Source organism: Neolamprologus brichardi, chromosome 12 (genome assembly GCF_056152115.1).
Source record: "Neolamprologus brichardi isolate AB-2024 chromosome 12, ASM5615211v1, whole genome shotgun sequence".
NCBI classification, from domain to species: Eukaryota; Metazoa; Chordata; class Actinopteri; order Cichliformes; family Cichlidae; genus Neolamprologus; species Neolamprologus brichardi.
Genome location: NC_142115.1, coordinates 16,788,649 through 16,812,514, shown reverse-complemented (window position 1 = coordinate 16,812,514; position 23,866 = coordinate 16,788,649). Strand labels below are relative to the sequence as shown.

The 23,866-nt window shown below is 40.8% G+C and overlaps 1 protein-coding gene across 3 annotated transcripts in view; it reads right to left on the bottom strand.

Annotated features, from left to right (window-relative positions):
• Nucleotides 1-23,866, bottom strand: part of kiaa0825 (KIAA0825 ortholog) — a 117,477-nt gene that overhangs the window by 82,694 nt on the left and 10,917 nt on the right. For all 3 annotated transcript variants that reach the window (XM_035905233.2, XM_035905234.2, XM_006784091.3), the window contains 9 exons: nt 21,044-21,212; nt 20,500-20,694; nt 20,194-20,379; nt 19,733-20,057; nt 10,870-11,037; nt 8,666-8,739; nt 8,232-8,489; nt 3,872-4,149; nt 654-804 (listed from right to left, as the gene is read on the bottom strand). In XM_035905233.2, the coding sequence (XP_035761126.1) occupies nt 654-804; nt 3,872-4,149; nt 8,232-8,489; nt 8,666-8,739; nt 10,870-11,037; nt 19,733-20,057; nt 20,194-20,379; nt 20,500-20,694; nt 21,044-21,212 (1,804 nt within the window). The remainder of the gene's footprint in view (nt 1-653; nt 805-3,871; nt 4,150-8,231; nt 8,490-8,665; nt 8,740-10,869; nt 11,038-19,732; nt 20,058-20,193; nt 20,380-20,499; nt 20,695-21,043; nt 21,213-23,866) is intronic.

The following is a 23,866-nucleotide window of genomic DNA, read 5'->3' as shown; positions in this document are numbered from 1 at the left end:
CATCCTGAGATGCTGCTGTACACCTACACATTGGTACGGATGCACAAAGTGATGGCTGAACAAAAGCACACACCTGCACACAGCAGGCCTGTCTGACACCAGTGACCCAGGGAGGGAGGGAGGAACAAAGGGAAAAAAAGTCAAAAGCAAAAAGAGAGAGGGGAGGTTTAGATTTGTTTAAGGGCATAAAGGTAGGGGAGTTCCAGGGGCCCTCTGCTGTTTCCAGACAGTCCCAGTGTAGACTGCAGACTTCAGACAGCTGAATCCCTGGAGCCCCCAGGGCAGCATGGAAGCCACAGATGTTCTCAGGGAGCTCAGAGTAGAAGACTGAGTTAGAAGTGGGAGAGTGGGAGGTAAAGGTGTATTGTGGGAATGAAAAGAAGAAACAAGAAAGCTCTAGGGTGTAATTCCTAGAGTTCTTCAAAATCTATCCAACAAGCCTCCTAAGACACTGGCATTGAAATTTTTGCAATAAAAGAAATCAAATCAACACACAACAACACTAGAGCTGTTTTACACTTTTTTTTTAAAATTGGGTTGTATGCAATATTATAGACGAAGAACATGCACTTAATTAATAAAACTCACAGAAGTGTGTCACAACACATTTGTTTTGTTTAGTTTGTTTGTTTTTAATCATATAGCAATTTTACCTCATAGAAAGGTTTGGGGTCAGCCCAGTGGTGGCTCTCTGCGTCCTGAAGAATGCATGTATAACAAGCCTGGATACAGTAGCTGGTCAACTGCTCTCTCATGGCCTCGACTGTATCTTTGTATTTCTGCACAGGTAGTGGGGTCAGGGTTCTAGGCACAGAGGAAAGAAACATATCTTTAAAGGTAACGTCAGAAAACACATAATATAATACACACAGCATATTAAATGAAAAAACTACTAGGGTAAAAAAGTTCAACAGCGCAGAATCCTGTAATGCATATGGATAATTAACAGCTGTTATGTATGTACTGGGAGCTATCAATGGCACGGGTGAAATGATTAGATGAAAGAATAGATGATTTATTATAAAAGTTCAGTGTGACATTTCATACCCTTTAAATCCACCTGCCTTTATACTTTCCAGAAAGGGGACTTAAAACCAGGAGGGGAGTTAATGGTGTAAAGAGAGAAAAGTGGTTTATGACCAAATGGGGTACCATGCAAGTGCAGGTGGAGTGCAGGGGTAAAGGGCCAAGGGTGGGAAAACAGGAGCATCTAAAGGAGATCTGTGGAGAGCAGTTTAAGGGGTTGATAAGGGGCATGAAAATGTTGAAGAAAATGGATGGAAAAACTTAGCAGGTGCAGATACTGTGGGTGTTGTTACCCTCTGTCGTTATCTCTGATAACCCTAGAATTTCTTTGACTTTCAAGAATCATTTTAAATTTCCTAGTTTCTAAATTTGGAAGAAATCTTCTTCATCCACTGCTTCAGTTGATTAACATACTAAATATTTATCTTTTATTTCAAATCAGGGTAAAAAAAAAAAAGTAGTGCTATGTGATTTATGTTTCTGGTACAAATGCTTGTAATATAGATCTGCAAAGCTGCCTGTCAGCTGCTAATGGTTACTTCTCATACTTTAAGAGATGCTGCTTGCAACTAGGCAAGACAGGCAACTGCTAGGTAAGGCAGGCCCCAGACCGGTGGGGGGCCCCTCAGGGCTGACAGACAGTTAACTACAACGATAGCAATGTGCAAAGTTGGGAATGGCAGTATAGGAGAAACCTGACCTCTCTAAAGGGACCCCCACCTAACTGCACTCCTGCTGCAAGTGGCATGCACGATTCTGTTTGAACAAATGTAATCACAAGGAAAATGAAAGAGAGCTATTACGATCAATGATATGATTTTATACTTCTAAGAGTGGAAAACAGAAAGAAGAAAAAGGAGAAAGAAAAGAAAAAAACAAGGCAGTCGTAAGTGGAGCAGATAGTCATCAAATACAATGCTAAAGAGTTAAATGCACATTATTTCTTTGTTTACTTTGTTTTAATATTGGTTTATTTAGCTAGCAGAGCGGGGCAGATTGCGCATGGCCAGGGGTCAGAATTGACTTGTTAGCATAGCAACCAGATATTAGAATCTAGTAGTTAAAGAATAGATACTTTATCACCAGTCAGCTTTGCTTTAGACATTGTTATTGAAATAAACATGGTCTCTGCCACTTTTCTTTGTTAAACGCTGTCTCCACCTGACCTGTGGATGATAAGTTATGAAATTTAGAGCCAAGTGTACTCTAAATTACTACATTATATTAGTGTAATTATTGTGCTATACACTGAGGAAAATTACTATTTAATCCCCTGCTGAATTTGTAACTTTGCTCAATTACAAAGGAATGAACAGTGTGTAATTGTTACGCTAGCTTCATTTTAATGGAGAAAGACAAGAATATCAACCAAAAATCCAGAAAAAAAATGCATTACATAAAAGTTATAAACTGGTTTAGAGAAGGCTTGGGAGAAAAACCAAATTGAAGCTCTTTTGCATCAACTCAACCTGCCATGTTTGGAAGAAAAGAAATGCTGACATGACCCAAAGAACACCATCCCCACAGTTAAGGATAGAGGTGGAAACATTACTCTTTGGGGCTGTTTTTCCTGCTAATGGTACAGGACGACTACACCGCATTGAGAGGCCAACGGACAGGGACATGTGCCATTAAATCTCACACAAGTACCTCAGCCCGAATACTGAAGATGGGTCATGCAGGTGATATTTATTTCTCTCGGTAGATCAGACTATAGCACAATAATTACACCAATATAATTGAATGTATGTGCAGTGTGGTGTGTGCATTTTATTGTAGTTTCCAAATCTGTTATGTAGGTTTAATGGTTTTCTGAAAATGAAAAAGGCATATCTTCATTATGTAAAAACTTGAGTAGACAGTCAAAGCTATCAAATGTAATGTGTACGTCCAAGAACAACATTCAAAAGTTGAATTTGAGTAATGCTAATTCTGTAACATGAAATCTATGAAAATTACATTATTAATGTGTTAGTGTATAAATATACTTCCTTTAATATAATGGTGATGAACACTTGGTTGGGTGGGCTTAGGGCCCATAGGTTTCTAGAATCAGCACCGGATATTTTGAGAGTAGTTTTAGAATTACTTTGCCACAGTAAAGCATTGCCTGTGTCTATAAGTGACGTTTCAGTTTGTTTAGTTTTTAAGCAATCCACTAAGGAATCACCAAATATAACTGTGACAAGTTCAGGATCAAATCAGAAGTAAAATATAATCACATTCTCCCCATGTGTTCCTGAGTTATGCAGTTGAATAATGACTAGTAAAGTCTTTTTGTGGAACATTACGGTGCCACAGTTAAGCTGACATTTGACCTTTTAAATGCAAAAGGCCATCATTTCATCAGTTTATCCTGTTAGACCAATGTGTGAAATTTCATGTGAAAGTCATAATTAGCATGTTTTGTGAGTTTACAGTGACCTTGACTCTTGACCTTTGACCAACATATTCTAATGAGTTCAGCCTTGAGTCCGAGTGAGTGTTTGTGCCAGATATTGTCAAATTTCCTAAAGGTCTAGAAATCATAAAAATGGTACAGATTTGAAGTTGCAAGCGACCTTTGACCAACAAACTCTTATCAGCTCTTCCTTTAGCCCAAGTAATTGTCTGTGCCAAATTAAAATAAAAGCCCTCAAAGCATTCCACAGATATAGCATTCATGAGCACAGGAATTAAATGGCAACCAGGAGACATAATGTCACTGGCCGTGGCAGTCACCAGGTCTAAAAAAAGTTGGGAAAAAGACCAAGCATGGGAGCAAGGCAAATAAATAATTCAGCTGTGTGAAGTTTAAACAAAATAACTGTAAATGTCCATAAACATCTGGAAACACACTTCTTACATTTTAGCTGCAGCAGTAGTGGAATCCTTCAGCCTGGCACTGTAGTGCTCTAGTCGCTGGTGCACATAAATGCAAGTGGCCAGTAGAGCATGCAAGTTCTTCAGGGGAGCAGAGGATGGTACCTCCAGGGCCCTCTCCTGCAAACGACCCAACATGGCAAATGCTGCTCTGCCACATGACTCTATAAAGCTTGATCGCACCTGCAGAAGAGAGCTCTCGTTGCAGGCTGCTGCCAGTGGTAGTAAGGCATCCATTTCAGTCATGATTGCTCCGCAAAACTGAGGGGGGAGAGAGATCGCAAACATGAGGCAAGATGATTTCAGTAACAGAGGGAAAATCTGTCAGTAAGAGGAAACAAAAAAAAAAAAAAAACAGCAAAAAGAGACCTCATTAAATGTAAATAATGGAACATTTGTGAGAAGTGATCAGAATGACAAGGATTCAAGACTGAGCTGAGTATTACACAGGCATTTATCTTGTGTTTGCCTACTACTGAAAACAGTGACAAGTGCAAACGATGAATACAAATATCTGAGGACATGCACTCGGCATCAACTTTGCTGTTAAAAATTCACAGCATTAGGTCAAACAAAAAAACATCAGTCATATTTTATAACATTGTTAATCACCATAGTCACAATCTAATACAAATTTTACAACACACTGGAGGAGGTGGACGTCAGACAGCCTTATAGGAAAGAAGCTTGGCCCAATAAAGACGCACCACAGCATTTCAATCAGGTTGAGTTCTGATCTTTCATTGGGGCCATTGCAACACACTGATAGTTTATTTTTCAGCCATTCTGTTGGAGATTTGCGGCTGGGCTTAGGATCATTGTCCTGATGCATGACCCAAGCTTTATTGGTTGGACAGATGGCCTCACATTTGACTCTAGAAAATTTTGAGTTGACCATGAAGTCCTATGTATACCAATGATTACATTGTGTCCAGGTCCTGTGGCTGCAAAACAAGCCCAAGGCATTACACCTCCACCATTATGTATGACACATGGTACAAGAAGTTTGTGCTCATATTCTGTACATAGTTTATACTAAATGTGGTACTGTGCATTAGGCTCAATCATCTTGGTCTTGTCTATCATTGTTCCAGGAGTGCTGCGGTTTGTTCAAATGCAACTTTGCATTTGACTTAAGATGTGGCGCCACTTCTTTTCAGAGAAAAGATTCTTTCTCCTGGTAGCGCTTCCGAACAAGAAAAACTCTGTTTTCTTCTTAGTGTACTTTCTTGAACTTTAACATTCAACATGAGATGTAGCTCTTGAGATTTTTTTGCGGTTTCTCTGAGCATTGCACAGTCTGACCTTGGGGTGAATTTGCTGGGAGTTCCACACCTGGAAAGATCCTAGCAAGTGTCTTGAATGTTTTCCACTTGTGAATAGTTTTTCTCGCTGTAGAATGATGGGCTTCAAATTGTTTGGAAATGACCTTATAACCCTTCCCAGATTGATGGGCAGAAAGGACTGCTTCTCTAAGATCATTGTCGATATCTTTCCTTCTTGGCATTGTACGAATCAAACCAGCAAAACTTCTGCTTTTAGGGAATCGCTCACATTTGCTGATGATAAATTAATCAAATGTCAATTTTTTACATTACTGTGAAAACTTCTTACGCAGCTGTATTTGTGAATCCAAATGTATAGACCTAAAATATGCATATGCTTGAGTTATGAGTCAGGTGGATCAGTAAAAGCCTTAAAATATAGCACAAGGCCCATATCTGCTGGATCTATTTATCTAGGTCACACTGAAGAAAGAAAATAACACTCAGAAGACTATTGCAGTTTAATCAATCAGTCAGTCATAGTGTGAATAACCTGCTTCTACAGTCACAGGATTACTTGACTAGCTGTCGGAGAGGACTGAGAAGTTCAGCATTTCTATTTCTGTTACAGCTAACAGTGTGTCTGCAGCTGACAATCTCACAATCTCTTCAAACAATTTTCTCGATAAAAGCTTTCAGTGGGGCCGGCAAACAATGACCGCTTGGACAATTAAGTCAATACAGGACTGAATGTTGTCATTAGGAGCTTATCTTTGATGGGAGAAAAAAGGAGCATGATGGAAAGATCCTGAAGAAGCATACAAATACAGTATCTGCACACATATAAACACTCACATACTGAAGCCAGTTGAAGTCAGTCTGAAACCTTAACTAGCTAAGATCAAAGCGTGTGATCCCACCAGGACTATTGCAGCAAGGTGAAAGAGATTTTATAAAGTGCTAGCGAGCCCTGTTTATGTGTGTGCAGAATGTGGAGTAGACAGACAAGTGAAGAAATGAACACGCAGGTGAGGGCTTCGCTAAAGTCTGAATACAGAAAAGGCACTTCTGCTGCTATAATAGAAAGCTGGCATGAAGGTTAGAAGGGTCTAGTAAAACAAGGAGAGTTCAATCCCAGGTTCTGACAGGAGGGTGAGTTACAGCTGTTGAAAGCAGGCTGTTTGTAATTCATCTATCTGCCAATAATAAAAGTACATCATCAAGTACTGTGATGGATGAAAAGTATCATTGCAACCTGCATATTTATGGTAATATAGACAGTGGAAAGTGGGTTCAGATAAAAAAAAGCGAGGACTGAGTTATGAACAAACGAATATAAATGTGAGAAATATTGATCCATCATAATGTCTTTCTACCGGCAATTTTCAAGGTTTTGTCTTGTAAAAAGTAAATTTGCTCTTCTCAGACACTAGAGCATGTTCAAGCATATTCGAGCAAACACATAGAGTATGTGTGTATAAACATATATACCACCCCTCCCACACACACACACACACACACACACACACACACACACACATATATGTATTTGTCTTGAATATCTTTTTAGCTCAGTGTTATTGAATTCAAATGCATGCATGTATAACCTTTGGGCTGAAAGACTCTCATCTTTGAAACGTTGACCTACACATAAATACGCTGTACAGGTCCTGAGTACAGACAAATTCTGACACTCGTTAGCAGCGAGAGCCACAAATACTGTCAGTGTAAAAGGGTTAGGGGAGGAGAGAGTGGGAGGAGGGAAGAGAGGTGAGGCAGTAATGATAAGAGTCTGAATAGTGCTCAGTGTAGAGGAGAGTGGTGGGTAGTTGAGAGGAAGATGAATGTGAGTTGGGGAAAGTTTCAGGTAGAACTCCCTGAAAAGTTGTTCGGAAAAATTTAAAACTGCAGAGAAAATGAAGAAAAGCGAAAGTGAAAAAAGGAGTGGAAAAAAACAGCATAGTGACAGTGTGTATGCGGCTGGCCACACTGGAGATCCTTTTGTAGAGAGTTAAATTCTAAACCTTGTCTCACATTAGACACCAGCCTTACCTTTGGAGAAAAGTCAATCTCTGGTTTCTGCTTCACCTCTCCCTGCCATTTCTCAGGCCCTCTCTCACCCCTTCTGCTTTATTCTGCTCACTAACCAAGCCTCTTTGCCTTCATGATACATCCCTAGATCATTGGTGCACCATATACCCTCCACTTTCCACTTTCAACACCTTTCTCTACATCCCATCTAACCTACATAGTGGTTAAATGTTTTTTTTGTTTTTGTTTTTTTTTTGTCTTTAGAGAACTCTGGTAATACTGATGACTTTTTCCGAGGAAACTTTTCAAGGTGTCATGCCCAAATCATTCGGGCTCTCTTTTGCACAGAGACCTTTCTGCTAGGGTAACAAAAAACATTATTCTCCCTGGGTCTAGGTATTGTTTGGAGACTTGCATTGTTCTGGGTGAAGAGGACAGTGAGTCCACTGTGTATGTCAAAAAGAACTAGCACACAAGACTGCACGACAATGAGGGCCTTGTACAGATATTGTTCATAGAATAAACCTACGCATTAGACTCATGTGTGTCTTCCTTTTTTGCACGTTTGACAACAGCTGAGTTTTACACATTTAGCACACAAAATAATTGACTGAAGGAGAGAGAATAAGGTTCTGAATTAGTGCTATTTGGTACTGAATGATAGAAAGGACTTGATATAAGGAAAGGTTAATAAGAGGAATCTATCTCTATAATGAGAGCAATGGGGGTATTTAACAATAGGAGAATTCGGAAGTTAAATTCCAGCCTGTCTGCACCTCTATTTTCTTTTTTAAATTATTCTTAAAGACAACAGGAGTAACCACAGGAGAAATTCTACTTTTGCTTGATTAAGGCCCTGCACTGTATTAGTGGGCTAATTTGATCTACAGTAAAACCAAACATTCCTCCAGCACGGCTTCTGTGACAAGAATCATTGGATAACTACATACTAATAACTAGAGCTACTTAAGGACTGCCCTGAAGCAAATGTACTTAAATCAAATTACAATTAAACATCGGTTTACTCTACACTATGTGCAAGAGTACCTTGGCTATCATTCTGGGAGTCTCCGTCTCTGAGTAGGAGAAGAAGCTGTCTTCTCTGAGATGTGTGTTGCTGGCAGTGGTGAAGGTGGGTCTAGTAATCAGGCTCAGGGAGACAGAGAGATGTCCAGAAGAATGCAATTCCTCTTCTTGTTGTAGATTCTTAGCACAGACATTATCCAGCACCACCTTTACGCAATGCTCCATTTGAGGGACTAGTCCCTTGAACGCTGACCTCCAGTTGAACTCCAGAACCTTTGCCTGGCAAACAGGAAATGAGCCAACAGCCAATTAATGTCTGAATGGTGAAGGGAATACTTTACCTGTTCATTTCACTGCTATAAAACATACTGCTTGTTTGCAATCCTAAAAAAAAGTTAATATACCCGCATGATATGAAATAGTTGTAACGATACAGAAACATGTAAAAGTCGTACCTTTGTTGTTTCTGTGGTGGATTTCTTGCTCTCAGTTGTGTTGTCTGAATCTTTTTTGCTCTTTTTCAAGATGCCTAAAAACACGATAACGTTTTTGATCAATTTAAAGAGATTTATTTTACAGTGTGACTAGGGAACAGCTCGGTCAAACTTACAAGTTATCAACAATGACAATGAAACTTCAGAAAAATCCTGGTTTGAAAATGAATCGCGATAATCTGTAATATCTTTCAAGTCTATGGATTATTTAGAATGACTACGTCTATATTAAGTATACTGTTATTTCCCTATTGGCCAACATGAGAAGTATAAATGCACATGCCTCAAATGGAGTAGAAAAAAATTGCCACTGGCATTTGCTTTAAAAGTCTAAATTTGGGGTTTAAATTTGATTTGAACCCAGATAGCATGAGCCTTAAATGGGGTAATTCCATGAAGGGAGCCTGTGTGGGAAGAAGGGGGAGTGTAGGAGGGGCTGACATGAAGACAAGCGTACAGGATGTTGGGTTAGGGTTGCAATTAAAAAGCCTGAACATCAAGGCCACAGTTTCCTAATCAGAAGGCGAAGAGTAAGACCCCAGGCGAGGCAATTTAGCTGAACAAGACCGCATGCAATGGAAGAAGAAGGAAGCAGCAAGCGCATCACTTTTTGACCTTTAAGCCCATCTGATGAATTTCTGGTAATTAAGCTGTTTGATTGCCTGGAATTAATGATTTGGATAACTGCCCTTTAAAGGCTGTTTACCTCTCTGTAAATTGAGCCTTTCTGCAAGTCTTGTTTTTGTAAATGTAACCTTTATGGAAATTACTCCATGCACCAAAAGCTTTCATTTAACATTTCCGCAGCAGCAGTTCAAAGGGGAGAGAGGAAAGGGATACTAAAGGCTTATATAACACCCCAGATAATTCCCAACTAAAATAACGCATTTCTTCAGACACAACTCGAGACTTTTGGAAAGAACAAGTAAGTAACAGTGTGTGTGTGTGTATTTATTTCAATTTTCTGTGAATTCTATGAATTTAAAGGCATTAAAAGGAATTATGTTGTCCTTGTTTGACCACTGATTTAAAGAGAGGATTTTATTTTTAGATACATAATCTTGTACACTCACCAGACACTTACACTTAATTAGGAACACCTTGCTAGTACCAGATGCCTAACCCTTCTTTTGCCTTAATTGTGGCTTAATTCTACGTTGCACAGATTTCACAGTGTGCTGGAAACATTCCTCCTCCTTCGGTCCACATTGCCTGACAGCATCACATGGTTGTTGCAGACTTCTTGGCTAAAAAGTCATGATGCAAATCTCCTGTTCCACGATATCCCACGGGTGACTGTGGAGGCCATTTGACCATAGTCAACTCATTATTATATTCAAGAAAAATGTTTGAGATTAATTGAGCTTTGTCAAAACATCACTTGGTGCATTATTCTTCTGGAAGTAGCGGTCAGAAGATAAATGGATGGACATGGTCAGCAACAATACTCAGGTAGGCTGTTTAGATAGTATAAGCGGCAGTTTCTGAAGTACTTGGACCATCCTGCCTGGCTCCAACAACCATTCCAAGTCACTTAAATCGCCTTTTTTCCACCATTCTGAAGCTCATTATGAATTTCAGGAGGTCACATGCCTTATATGCACTGCTGTCTAGTGATTGGCTGATAGATATTTCTTTTAACAAGAACACACAAGACCAATAATAATTTTCAAAGATAAAAAAACAACAAATCAACAAAAACTTACAAAGCGTCTTAGTCGAAGTATATGAAGAGTTTATTAAAAATGGAAATGGATTGGCATTTATATATCAGCACTTTATATTGCATGATTTTAGGTTTTGATGATGGTGAAGGAGACACTGTCTAAAAAGTCAGTTCAAAATCCCAAATCCCCCATACTGTAGGTGTTCAGTCATTTTTACATCATGTTTTAATACTTAGTAAACCCCTGACTGAAACCTCATGCCCTATGAATTGGAGCACTGTTATCTTGGGAGAGACCAAATGTGATCATTGTTTTGATTTGCTGTGACCCTCCATACTGTGGAGACATGTAGACATAAACTGTTGTAGCAAAATGTTGCCCTTGGCATGAAAGAGCCACCAAATGCCCTCACAGTTCAGGTGAAGAGTTTTTTTGTTTTTAACTTTTGTCTCTCATTTATAGATAGATATATGTGTGCATTTTTGAGTAACTGATTACCTTTTATAGGAGGAGTGTCTCCTGTACAGTCAATGAAGATCGTGTTAGTGACCAGCTCCTTCACATCGCTCTCAAATCCCAGCAGGGTGCAAGCCAGCTGGGTTAACGCCCTCAACTGGTGGGAGGTCAAACTAAAGCTCCGACTTTTCGTGGGAAGCTCCAGTGGTGCTGTCAAGGGGGAAAAAGAGAAGAGATCAAATAAACAGTGTGCATGCTTAGGAATGCATGACTAGCAAAGAGATGCACTACAGTTTACAGTTCAGTAAAGGAATAAACATTTTCATGAAAATAGGTTTTTAACCCAACCTCCCCGCCTACATGCACTCATCGGAAAACACCACCCTCCACAAGTCTTTCCTCGCACAACACCTCTTATAAATATCGACCCATTCATGTTTTCCCAAAACACGGCACAAACAAAGAGACAGCGAAAAAAATATGCAAAACTTTGCTCCCAGAGAAGTCACACATGCACATCCCTCTCTCTCAGCACAAAACTTTTCTCCCCATAACCCGCCGATGACCCCCTTGGCAAATATGGATTTCCCATTTTGGAGGCTGCCAAAGCCATCACCCAGGGGATGTTCCGCATTAAGCTGGAGAATGGGCGGCTAGGAGATGCGTTGCCATACTCCCAGACACATGCACAAATACTTTTGTGTGTCCGCTTAAATGAGCTCCTCCACTGCAAAGGCATTTGGGAATGGAAGAGCTCGGTATTAGCCTTGACTCTAAAAGCTCGGAGATGATTGAGCGTTGAGACGGAAAGAAGAGGGGGGGTCCTTTTCCAATAATTGTAACATTATTGCCTCTGAATCCTAATGAAATTTTGCCATATTGTTAAACAAAATCTGACAATATGAAAACACATTGTCCCCAAGGATGCCTGGTTTAATCATGCATGAGGTTTGACTCAGTGTGCTGTGTGTGGGCACTTGTGTATGTTTATATGAGTGTTAATAAATGAGAGTCGATGAGTTTTTGTGTGTTTTCGTATCTGTTGGGTGTGCGCACACTTGTTTACGAGCATGTAACGCAGGCCATTATGAATAACTTGATTTGCAGGAAGTGCTCGAATGCACATTTGCACATGTCAGTCCTGCAAGACAATTGTCACACACCAACCGGATTTCTATGGCCACCATGGAATAAAAATTCTGACCTCAAGTTTTTTTGTTTTTGCAAGTCTACGTCTATACATATATTTATGTGCGTGCGTGTGTGTGTGTGTGTGTGTGTGTGTGTGTGTGCGCACGCGCGCGGTTGTGTGAAATCGCAAGTGAACAGATGTGTAATTTGGTGTGTTTGCTTACGTTCATGTATATGTGTGAGCGCGTGCATGTGTGTGTAATTAAGCTGCATGGGTCTGCAGCTTAGCAGCTCCTCTGTAATGGGGTCCAGTGGGAGTCTGTGCTAGAGAGACTACATCATGCTGCATGTGTACACGCGTGACCTGGCTGACACCCATGTGCCTGTCTCGTTCTCCAGCTTGCACATTCACGCACGCACCACCAATCTTGTCTATTTCTGAAGTCACCAGCAAATCAAGAGCTAAAGCTGTCAACAACTCAAGAGTAAACAATCAACCGGACAAGCCAGGAAATGTTGTTGATATAACCACACAGTTACTGCACCGGATTATCTAAAAAGTAGGGATGCATTAATTTATCAGCCAAACATCGGCTGTGGCTGATAGTCACATTGCCATTAGCGTGTCTTCTTAATTACTGAATATCTATATCTGTGCATTATCCGTGTGTCTGTCTGTCGGAATACTCTCAAAACTGTATCCATTTTTAAAGAGGGTTTATTTTGTGGTACATAAATCTACGATCCATGTATATATTTATGCTCGGCATGAAATATACTATCTATACTATTTATCTATATCTATACCGAGTTCTCTGTTTTGCTTGCACAAAAACAGGGATCAAAAACCTCAAAAACAAAATAAATAAAATTGATAGTATAATTAAGAGTAACAGTAACACTGGTTAATTTGGCCAATTCAATTCCCAGTCGGTGCATCTCTACTAAAAAGCTGCCACTATATCCCCACCCTGTTGCCCCATTTTAACCTTCTCTGTGGCATACAGCAACCATTAAGCCCCACTTCATTCTAAGTATCACCTTTTCCAGAGCTTCTTTCTCCTCTTTACCATTCATTCTGTTCATTCCCTCAACCTGTGACCCTTTGACAGCTGCACTTGCTCACTAAGTCACACCCTAAATAGTCGCACGCATGACCTTGATGTTCAGCAATGCTGTGCCTCAGCCTTTCATTGGGGTCTGCAGCGCAGCTTATATAGGTATTTATAGTCGTCTCCCTAGCCAAATAGCCCTATAGCCATAGCAGTCTAGTACATAGCCATCTAAACCTCATTATACCTTTGTCACAACAGTGAGGCCAAATGAAGGCTCCCATAGCCACTTGATGGAGAGGGTGTGCTTAAAAGCACCCAGGTGTGTCATATAGCATAGTACATGGCATGTCTTATAGAGCAGAATGAGGAAGGGCACTAGCAGCCAGAAGAGTTCAACCAAAGGTCAATGTAGTGAGAATCAATAAAGGAGGAGCTGGTGGTGAAAGCAGGGCAAAAATTATATGTTTATACAGTATAACAGCTCCTTCCATATAACATTATGGACGGAGCTTATGAGTGAGGATGCTCCTATAAACAAAAAGACAAATGTTAAGCCATATTCTGTGATAACCATTAAAGCAGTTGGCATCTTATCAAAAAGCCCTCAAGGCAAGTAGCGCGTTATTCATCTTTATGTTTCATGCGAAAACAGTGCCATTGTTGAAAAAATGTCCAGGAAAAATCAAACACCGCAGGTCTACAGTGGCCAGTTTTTAGTTTGTATCTTTTAGTAATGACAACAATGTAACACAAAAGTGGGAGGAAAAAAAACAGAGCAGGTATTTTTGGCAAGCCATCATTCTTCTACTTTTCTCTGTGGGTTCCACCATCTCCACAGTCCTCTCTCTCACATACGCACACGCGTGTGCACACAAACACTGCTCATGACTGGCAGAGAACAGAGAGAGAAGGGAGAGAGGAGGAGATCTAGGGGAAGGAAAAGGGGTGGTGGTTATGGATGAAAACATGGGGAAGAGAGGGAGGGGCGGGATAAGGGAATTCCCTTAGCAGTTGTTATTGATTCCGGTGTTTACGGGCGAATAGTTTAGTGCCGTTTACAAAACAGAACAGATGCAGCCAGTGAGCAAAAAGGTAAACAATTGCTGTGTGGCGGGCTGCCAAATCCCCAGTCTGATGTATTAAACTCACGGTGAAGAGCATTTCCCCTTTGGCTGCACTTATTGCCACTTCATTTCCTCTTTGCTCACATACACATTCTCTCCTTCTTGTCATCTCGCCCCTTCTCTGCATCTTTCTCTTTCTCTCTCATTCCCTCGTTTATCTGAGGGAAAAGAAAAAAAAAAAGGATGAGGGTGTAGGTGGCTTTTTTGCCGCCTGGCTATTTTCTGTCCTTCTCTAACCCAGGAGGCCCAGTTCTTCCTAACAGAGCCATTAGCAGGGGGAATTGCATGTGTCTGACATGGCCGAAAACCAATTATTAGACACTTTCTACCAAATGATGCCCAAGTCTTTGGGGAATGGGCAATCATGCAATAATTTAGCCACTGATTTAATTTCTCTCCAGCACAGCATTCCCTTCCTTTTTCATCCTCCTGTCCCTCTATTCCTCTTCTTTCTTTTGCTCTGTGTCTCTGTAGTAAATCCGACCGTCTGAGGGTGGTCTGCCTATGCGATGCCACGCTGTCCAACTGGACTATAGGCTCTTATCATGTCATTGCAATATGTGAAGGCAACTTTTCCATGTTTGTGCAGATGCCTGTGTCGTACAACACCCTCTACAGGTGATGTAAACATGTGGTTTCATTAAATCTCGCCAGATAAGGAAAAAGTAATTTTAGAAGACAAGGCAATTTTAGTACATCTTACATATTGGAAAATCAAAGTGCTTTACATAGTTCATAAAATGAATAATACTAAATTAGACAGATGTCCTCTTGTTCAATGAGGCTATTTTTTATTTCTTTTTATTAATATCCTGAAAGTCACCTAAATAAAAGCAGGGATATGATTCAAGAGCCTTGTCTATGTGAATCCTCTAACTCTAATTTTGAAGGACGGGTATTTTAACCGCTGTTGTCAGAACAGATCAACATTTCACTCCACATCCAATGCATTCAAAGGCAATGAATTAAGCAAAATGCAAACATTTTCTTTTGTTCCATGCAAATCATGAGTCAAATGATGACTCATGATTTGTTTTTGTAGCACTGTTCTTTGTAGCAACAAAATCCTTTATATACCTGTATTGACCTTTGTGGTAACCCGTTAACATTTCCCAGTTTACAGTTCCTGAACACACATTTAACACATATTGTACTTCTAAATGCAGAACAAACAGTACAAGTAAAGCACTGACTACACGTGATTTGGCACACTCCCTTGTTAGTTTTTCCTGCAGTGGTCATAGGTGTATAGCTGCATGAGTCTGTTAGTGCTCCACTTCACTGTTAACATGGAGCTATTGCCATGCTATACTTTCTCTTCCTGCTTGTGTTTTCTGTGTACCCGTGCCTCCTAGTGTGCTCATCTCACAGGGTGTCAAGCAGGGTCATATGGGTGCCTTGGGGTACGTCTGTGCACCTTTCAGTGTGTATTTGGGTAGAAGGAGAGTATGAAGTCACTGTGGACCGGCTGCTAGGCCCTGTGACAGCTGGGGTCCTCTTCGTCAGTTGCGGCCCACTGCTCACCCAGACAGCCTTATTATGGGAGGCCTCCTGCCGTGATTTACCAATATATACTCTGACACAAGCACGAACATGAACACACACACACACACACACACATACACCGTGATCTCTTGTGGCCCTTTCCATGGGTGCTGTCCAACCAGGGCACAGCAGGGGCCACCGGGCACTTCACATAAAGAGAAAGTAGCAATGTTTGATATCTCAATTAAGTTGCTCTGCAAGGAAGAATGTGTAGTTGTGACGGTGGAGGTGGTGTTTTCTGTGGTTACAAAGATGCGAACTTTTTCTTTCGATTTGAATGTATTTTTGTGTCCTTTTTCTGTGTCTTATTTTGTTTCTGGCTCTCTTTGTGATGAGCACTGCAGTGACAGTGAGATAGAGGTTAAGATTTCTCTGGCTCCCTCTGCATACTTGAACCGAGAGGGCTGGATGAAGAACACGAAAGAATGTATTGTCCTGATGGGAGCATTTCATTAAATCCCACTTGTTTAGTGCCCTTGTTCGCATCATTGTTTTCAAGCCCTCAGCGAATCACACTGACTCTTCATCACGAAGCGCTGGCTGCTCTCAATAAGCCAGCCATTTTTGTCTGTGCTTCCTCAATAGAAGGTGCCAGGAAAATGTTCATATCCTTGAGCTGTTCAAGAGTGATACACAAAAGCCATTGTGGCCACTCTGAGGAAATGGGGAAAAAATAAATAAATGGCACGCATATGACACATTCTCAAGGGCCATGAAACATATTCTTTTCTGCCATTTCACTGGAGCCATGATTTAGAGAAGATGAAGAAGATGACAGACACACACATAAACACAACCGCAGAGTAAAGACCCTGATCTTCTCATTAAGATTAGTAAACAACCACTTGCACTGTTTGGTAACTTTCTTAACCAAGGGCTTCTCATCATGTGCAAGGATCGTAAGAGAGCATTAAAAAAAAAAAAAAAACCACACACAAAGCGACAAAAAAAAGAAGAAAAAAACAACAGCATCCATAAACTCCAAGCATTACACAAAGACATGTGCACACGTGTACTCGGTGACACACACAAACCCCTCTACCTAGCCCATAATTACATGGAGGCATGCGTGTGCACGTCCCAGGCTGACAGTGTATATAAACTCAGGCAGAGATATGATCTAGTGAGGAGCTGCTTTTATTAAATATTAACAAACGCCATTCCCAAGTAGCCTCAATCCCCACAAGCACCTCCAATGCCAGTCTTAGCCTCAGCCTAGCTATCTCGAGTCACTACAGAACCTCTCTCCCTGCTGAATAGGCTGCTGTGCTTTCTCTAAGAAAGAGTTCAAAGAGCCAGAAAGGGTGACGAGGGGGGAGTTGCAGTGATGGTGAATGTGCTTGCTATACATGTTCCAACTCAATCCTTTTTTTATCTATAGGGAGCTGCCAACGTAGTCATATGGGGAAATTAGTGGAAGTGGAATTTAAATCAGTGTTATCGGAATGGGGTTGCAGAGTGTTTGAACAGAAATTCACAACCTCGACTTCACCCCTGTGGTCGATTGTTAGGGAAGAAAATTGTGAGTGCGCGTGCAGCGAAGTTAGAATGAATGCTTTTGATGTCCTACAAAAACATGGATCTCCTATGCATACATATGTAAATTACTGATGCCATATATGGAAATTTAATGATGCATTTTTAAAAAGGAGGTATTAAATGACTCTTGATAATGTTTTTTTTTAAGTAGGCCTGAAATTAGTATGCTCACACACACATCAGAAACACTCCAGAAAGGTCACTGAAAACAGAGTTTGTATGAACACATGTTGACTTACAAAGTCACGCATACACCTTCAAATGAAAATCAACAGGTGAAAATATATTGCACAAAAACACTTTTGGTAACACTGCCAGTTTTTCAGTTGCAATTTTTAGCTAATACAGTGTGTCAACTGTAAATGTCTGCATTTGCAATCCAACATATACTTTCAGAAATCATATCATTAAGAGCCCAGAAAAATGCTTTTAAAGTATCAAAACTGTAGATAATGGTTCCCAAATGTAAAAAATATTACTCGCCTTGTTTTGGCAAAATTACACGCACACACACACACCTAAACTTGGCCCACCCACTTCCCTACAGACTCAGTGAGGTGTGTTAGTAAGGTCTAAAGCCCGTATTGTTCCTGACCAACCAACCTGTCTCGCACTTGCCCCAGTCCCACTGTTCACCCCATTACACCTGGAAAAGTAGGAGGAAAATGGGAGAAGAAAAAGGGTGAGAAAATGGACATGGAAGAGACGAAGTAAAGGAAAAGCAGTGAGGTGGAGGTGCTCAGACCCTTTAAATCTGTCTAGGTACAATGTCAAAGTCTGCCTTTGAGTCGGTGGGGTTAAAAGAGGAGGCAGATCTCGCTGTGAACGTTGTTAAATGGTTCAGTGGTTTGACAGTGGCTGATGCTACAGACAGCGCTACTCCCCTGGGAGTCCGCAGATTCTCCCAGGCATGGCTCTTATCAAAATATACCTACCGCCTGCTTCTTCTTCAGAAATAAACAATAACACAGCAGGGGAAGAGGGAAAGATCTAAGGAGTCATTGGATGCCTATGAAAATAGAGAGCCTTTTTTTTTTTTACTGCTGTCATAATTGTCTTGACAATTATGGGTGTAGCATACAGTATAGACAGTAAAGTGTGAAAGCAGATTATGTGTTAAAGTTTAAGCCATGGGCATTTGGATAGAGGATATGTGGTTTCCTGAGCTTTTTTTTTTTTTTTTGTAGTGGGGGGACGACTTAAAAAATGAACAACAGGAAAATGTAATCCCAGTTGTAGCCCTCAAAGCTCTCTTGCAGCTGATAGTTGAACACACACACAAACGCATAAGTAAAGCCAGCACAGGCAAAACTGCTCCATTTTACCATCATTACACAGCACGGGTCCCTCGCTCCCTTTGGAGCCATGTTCTGCCTCCGGTGCTACATTTGACGGTTTGTTGAGCGGCACGTAGGTGTGTAGCCTCCACAGCGTTACGTGATCAAACAGCCCAACTGACGCATGGCCAATTATCCTGGCTCCCTCCTCTCATCTCACGTTTAAGGAGAGGGAAAGTAAAAACCAAAGAGGGAGATGGAAAGAGAGAGATGGGGGGGGGGGGGGGGGGGGGGGGGGGGGGGAGCAAAGCTGGTGGTGTGTTTGTCGAAGAATCGCAGATGCAAAAGTACTTCTCCCCCTGTTCCACAGGGAAGCTGACATGTGCACCATTTTTTGTGAAAAGTAAACAATGGCTCGCACACTTGTTTTTATTGTGAATGTTTGCCATCAGCGAGCTGTAAATAGGCCAAGATGAAGAAAACAACGAGAACGCTGAAGAAGGGGAAAAGTATCAGAGGGTGACACAGGGAGCGAAGGTCTGCCCTTCTCTGGTCTTTGTGTATAATACTACTTCTTTGTCCAACAAAGTGACACATTTTATATTAGTGGCAAATATTAAAAGATACTTCTTGAGGTTTCTTTTCTCTCTAAAATACCATGGCATGTGTAAAAAGATCGAGAGAATGTTAAACTCTGCTCTTATTCTGCTCTTAACTTAACTGTCATCAAGCGCTTTGCAAATGTAACACTGCATATATTCTCTTAGGTTCAAAAGATTAAAGTGGTTAAACACACCTTGACCAAGCCTTAACTATTCCGAGATCAGGGCTTATTGCTGTCATAAATGCAGTATGAGTAAACAGTGTTTAAAAGTATATTTGTCCTGGAAGTAAACCTCTCTTTATCCTGTTGGCAGGCAGCAAAGAACGCAAACACAGAAAACAGTGCAGTAAAAAGAAAGCATTTATAATGGGAACAGCAGTTATTGACAGCCACTTACAGAGGCCTTGGTTCTAGCTCAGATCACTACACACTACCACTGGAGAGCAAAGACGGAGAGGAGCAAGAGAGAGAATCACCCCTGCTGGGTTACAATGAGAAGCAGGTGGAAAGAAGGCAGACGTGAAAGAAACAGCAACAAGGCTAAATAAACTAAATGTACTCTGCTACCGACAGAAAGAGGACAAAGAATAAATGAATGTAAAAACATTTAGAAAAAAAAATTATGCTTACCTACAGTTGCCCGGGATTTGACTGAATACTTTTTTGTCTTGATGCTCGGGGCAGTGTTGTCTCTGTGAGCTGTCTCACATTCTCTCTCCATCAGGGAGGCAAACTCTGTGGCCACTGTATTGAGGTAGGCTTCATTAATAAAACCAAGGATCGTGTGTGGTTCTGCTAGTCCTGAAAGGACGTGGAGCTCCTCTTTGAGGGCTTGAGTCAGAATCGGCACCATGCTGCAGAAACCCATAGCCAGCCTGTCAAAACCAGTCTCACCAATTTGACTGGTGGACAGGGTGGAGTGCACAATACCCAGCACGTATTGCCGTTTTAGGCCCTGGATACACAAAAACAAAATATTATGTCTGTGTAAGATTAGCAGTGCCTTTGACATGCATGTAAAGTGAACACCCTCTACTCATTTGGAATTTATATGAACTGAAAAATGGAAATCGTTTCTTATTTTAGTGTACCTGGTAAAATTGCAGCACCTCTGACTCGGGATAAAGAAAGAACATCTGCTGCAGACACTGAACCCGTTCAAGGATGGACAGAGCGGTTGTTTGTCGAGGTCCAGGAAGCTCTGGACTACGGGAAAACAGTTGGTCCATCAAGTAGCGTCTGAGTCGGAGTCGCACATCATCCCACACCTCCTGAATCTTAAGTAAAGATTAAAGATTAAAAGAAAAAACAGTAAGTACACGTGAAATTCATCAGCCCATAAGACATTAAATTAGTCTGTACGGAAACAGCGAAATGGATAATAAATGGTGCATTACCTCTAATGAAGCGTCTTCTCTGACTGTATGTACCAGCTGGATGGAGGAGGCAGTCAGTTGAGAATGAAGAGACGAAAGTGGGGATGAAGAAGAGTGGTTACAGGGGAAGCAAATACCGCACTGGGACGACAGATTCAGCAGTAGCTGAAGCGTCACCTCTTCTTTCGACTCTTCTTCAGATCTCAGGTACTGTTGCTGAAAGGAATAGATCATTTAAGATTTTAATTTCACAAGAGAAAGAGGAAAAATACCTGAAGACAGGGCAGTGCAGTATGAGCGTCTTCTAATCTTAACCGCTTATTCATAAACAAACCCTAACCCTTACCAGATAGCTGGAAATTTCATAACAGAAAAACACCGGAGTTAAGTGGGATTTGAGATCACAAACGATGAAATGATTATGATCACGATAAGTTATCAGACATCCAGCTTTCTCATTTCAGAGAGAAATTATGTGTTACAGATTGTTGGTGAAATGTTTACAAAGAATAGCTGGAGACGATGATGACGATAATAACGAGTCATTAGGATTTTGATGCATTACCAGAGCTCTGAGGAAGTCCATAAGCTCTTGATGTCCTTGGGTAACAGGCCTCACACTCTGTTGTGTTTTGAGGGAGAACCACTGCAGCCACTCTGTGGGACTCAGTGGACGCTCTGCTGTGCGGGAGTCTCCTATTTTAGCCTGGAGTTCCTTCAGCTGCTGTTCAATGCTGAGCACAAAAAAAGATATATTACAGAAATCAGAGAGCTAAGGACTATAAAACCATACAGAGGTTCCAAGTACAAGAATAAAAAACATACCAAAGTAACCTTAAATTTAAGACAATGGATGAAAAATAGATTTTAACCAGCAAAACAGAAAGAAATGAAATAGACTTTTAAAAATGCAACCTTATAAATTCAATTTTGTCTCAAATTTGTGACTGGACAAAATGTTACAGTCAAGATCATCTGGGAAGGCATCTTCAATTTCACAGGTGACTTTTGAGACATTTAAACAAAAACAATCATTGAACCATACTCAAAAGCTGGTGCTACACCATAAGCACGCAGGAACAATGCATAAAATATGTCAACGCAGCAGTGATACAAACAAAAAGACTCGATGATAAAAATACACACGGACCTACACAGCACGTCACATTTGGCTCTCCCTCACTCCTATTCAGTGTCTCTGCTGTGAGAAGACGCATACAGAAGCATCAACAGTAATGAACACAGACATCGATATATCAGTGTGCAAGTGTGTGCTAAGCATCTGGTGTGAAGTGGCATTACAGACATTGGCAGGCATCTGAGGCACACAGTTCTTGCAATCTCATGTCTTACTTGTTCCCTTGACACACACACACACACAGACAAACACACACACACATCGCTCTTTTGATTTTAACAGACGGCATCAGCTATTCAGTTTCCTCTTTAATGTGACGGATTAGAAATGACATCTTTGGGCTCGACATGTTTAGTCATTTCCATGCAAATCAATGCATATATATCTGTGTGCATGTGTGTGCGTACAACTACATACCTGCATAATTAAGCATGTATGCTGTTGTGAATGCCACTATTGTGTTCATTTTTGATTGTGTATTCATAGTTGAGCTTGGGCTCAAGGCTTTGTGAATGTATGTAGTAGTGCATATAGTGGTAGTAGAGCTTGAACAAATCATCTGGAAATCCACTAGCTGACGAAAAAAAAACCAAGTAAGAAATTCATATAAAGAAAAAAAAGTATGAATCACAGGGTTGATGATTAAATAATGGCATATCTTGGTGTCAATGTAATTGCTTTGGGACTTTTGAGAGATAAATTTGAAATGCATGACTATGTGATCTAGTACTTCCCGTGCCATAAAAGATAAATATAGTGAAACAAGTAAAATATATATATATTTTTTGCACACCTATACTTCTGTCTCTCAGACACGTGCACATATGCTTGTATGTGTGTTAGTATACATGACACAAAGCCAAAGTGCAATTTCCCCATCAGACAGCTCAGCTCATCCCCTACCGGGGACTATAAAGTGCCTCCTGCCCGCTCCTGGGCCATGAACACATCCAGATGTCTTACAATGGCAACACATTAAATAACCGTTCAATCTGACACATTTTCGTTTCAGAGGGGAAAAACGCAAGGGGATAAAATGTTATAGACTGTTACAAACTGCCATCCTGTAGATTGAAAGCTGCCTGATGATACTGTTCTCGCTCTCGTTAACTACCTTCCTCTCGCATTCTTTTCGTCTTTAGGCAGGCCAGATGATGCATTTCACTTTATTCTCTTGACACCAATGTGCCCACTGACAGAAACCCTGATTATAAAGTGCCGTTTTTGTATGTTTATAGAGATCTGATACCAGAAAATACTTGCTACACATATGTAGAACTGTCAGTTCTACATATGTGTAGCAAGTCTTTCACCTTACCATGTGTCTCTGTGTGTGATTCTAGGTAACGCTTACTCCATAGAAAAAACATTGCCTTGTGACAGACTGTGAGTGCTACAATTCTTCACTGCATTTGCCCAAAGCTCACTGGTTGTAAAACACAGCTTCAGCAAGGTCCGAGCAAAACACCGAACTGCCCATGGCGCTGTGTGTAAAATTAGTATACATCACTTTAAACAACACAATGGAGTGCTGAAATGCTGGTTTGTTTGTGCGAGACCTCTGGCTTTTCTTTCTCAAGGGAAAATATAGCAGTGAGTTCCTGATAAGCAGCAGTTCTGGATACAGTGGACTTCAAATAACAACCCTTTACTTTTCTCTGTTTTAAATAACTCTCGGAACAGTTGCTGTAGATTAAATGGCTTCAGAGAGCATTGTATGTGTGTTTATGGTAAGTCATAAACATGGATGTTCATTCAGGGCTCCCCATCAGGACTTCAACATAGACAGAAGGTTTCAAATGGCTGTCCATCTGTAGCTCACTGCTCACCAACTCTTCAGTTCATGTAACACAAAAATGTAAGTAGACTGAACTTTCTACTTAGATAGCCTTGGACTCGTTCTTGCTATACACATGCAGTATATATATCAGTGTGATTGACAGACATGCTTGACCAATATAAGGCCATAGACTGAGACGGGGGGAGGATTGCTCTTAGGCTTCAAGTTTTTCCCCAGTTCCCCTCTTCATCACCTCACTCTTGCCTTCACCCAAGAAAAGCATGCTCTAATAGCTACAGCAAATACACCTGCTCTCCGAGTACATTTTCAAGGCTTGACTCCGTAGCCTTTTTCTCTCTCCATTTCTACTTTTTCTTTTCTCTCCCCTCAACACTCTTACTTTCCTAATTTTTTTTCTTTACTTTCGCCTTTCAATTACCCCTCCTTAAGGCCTTGTGCTCTAAGTCATA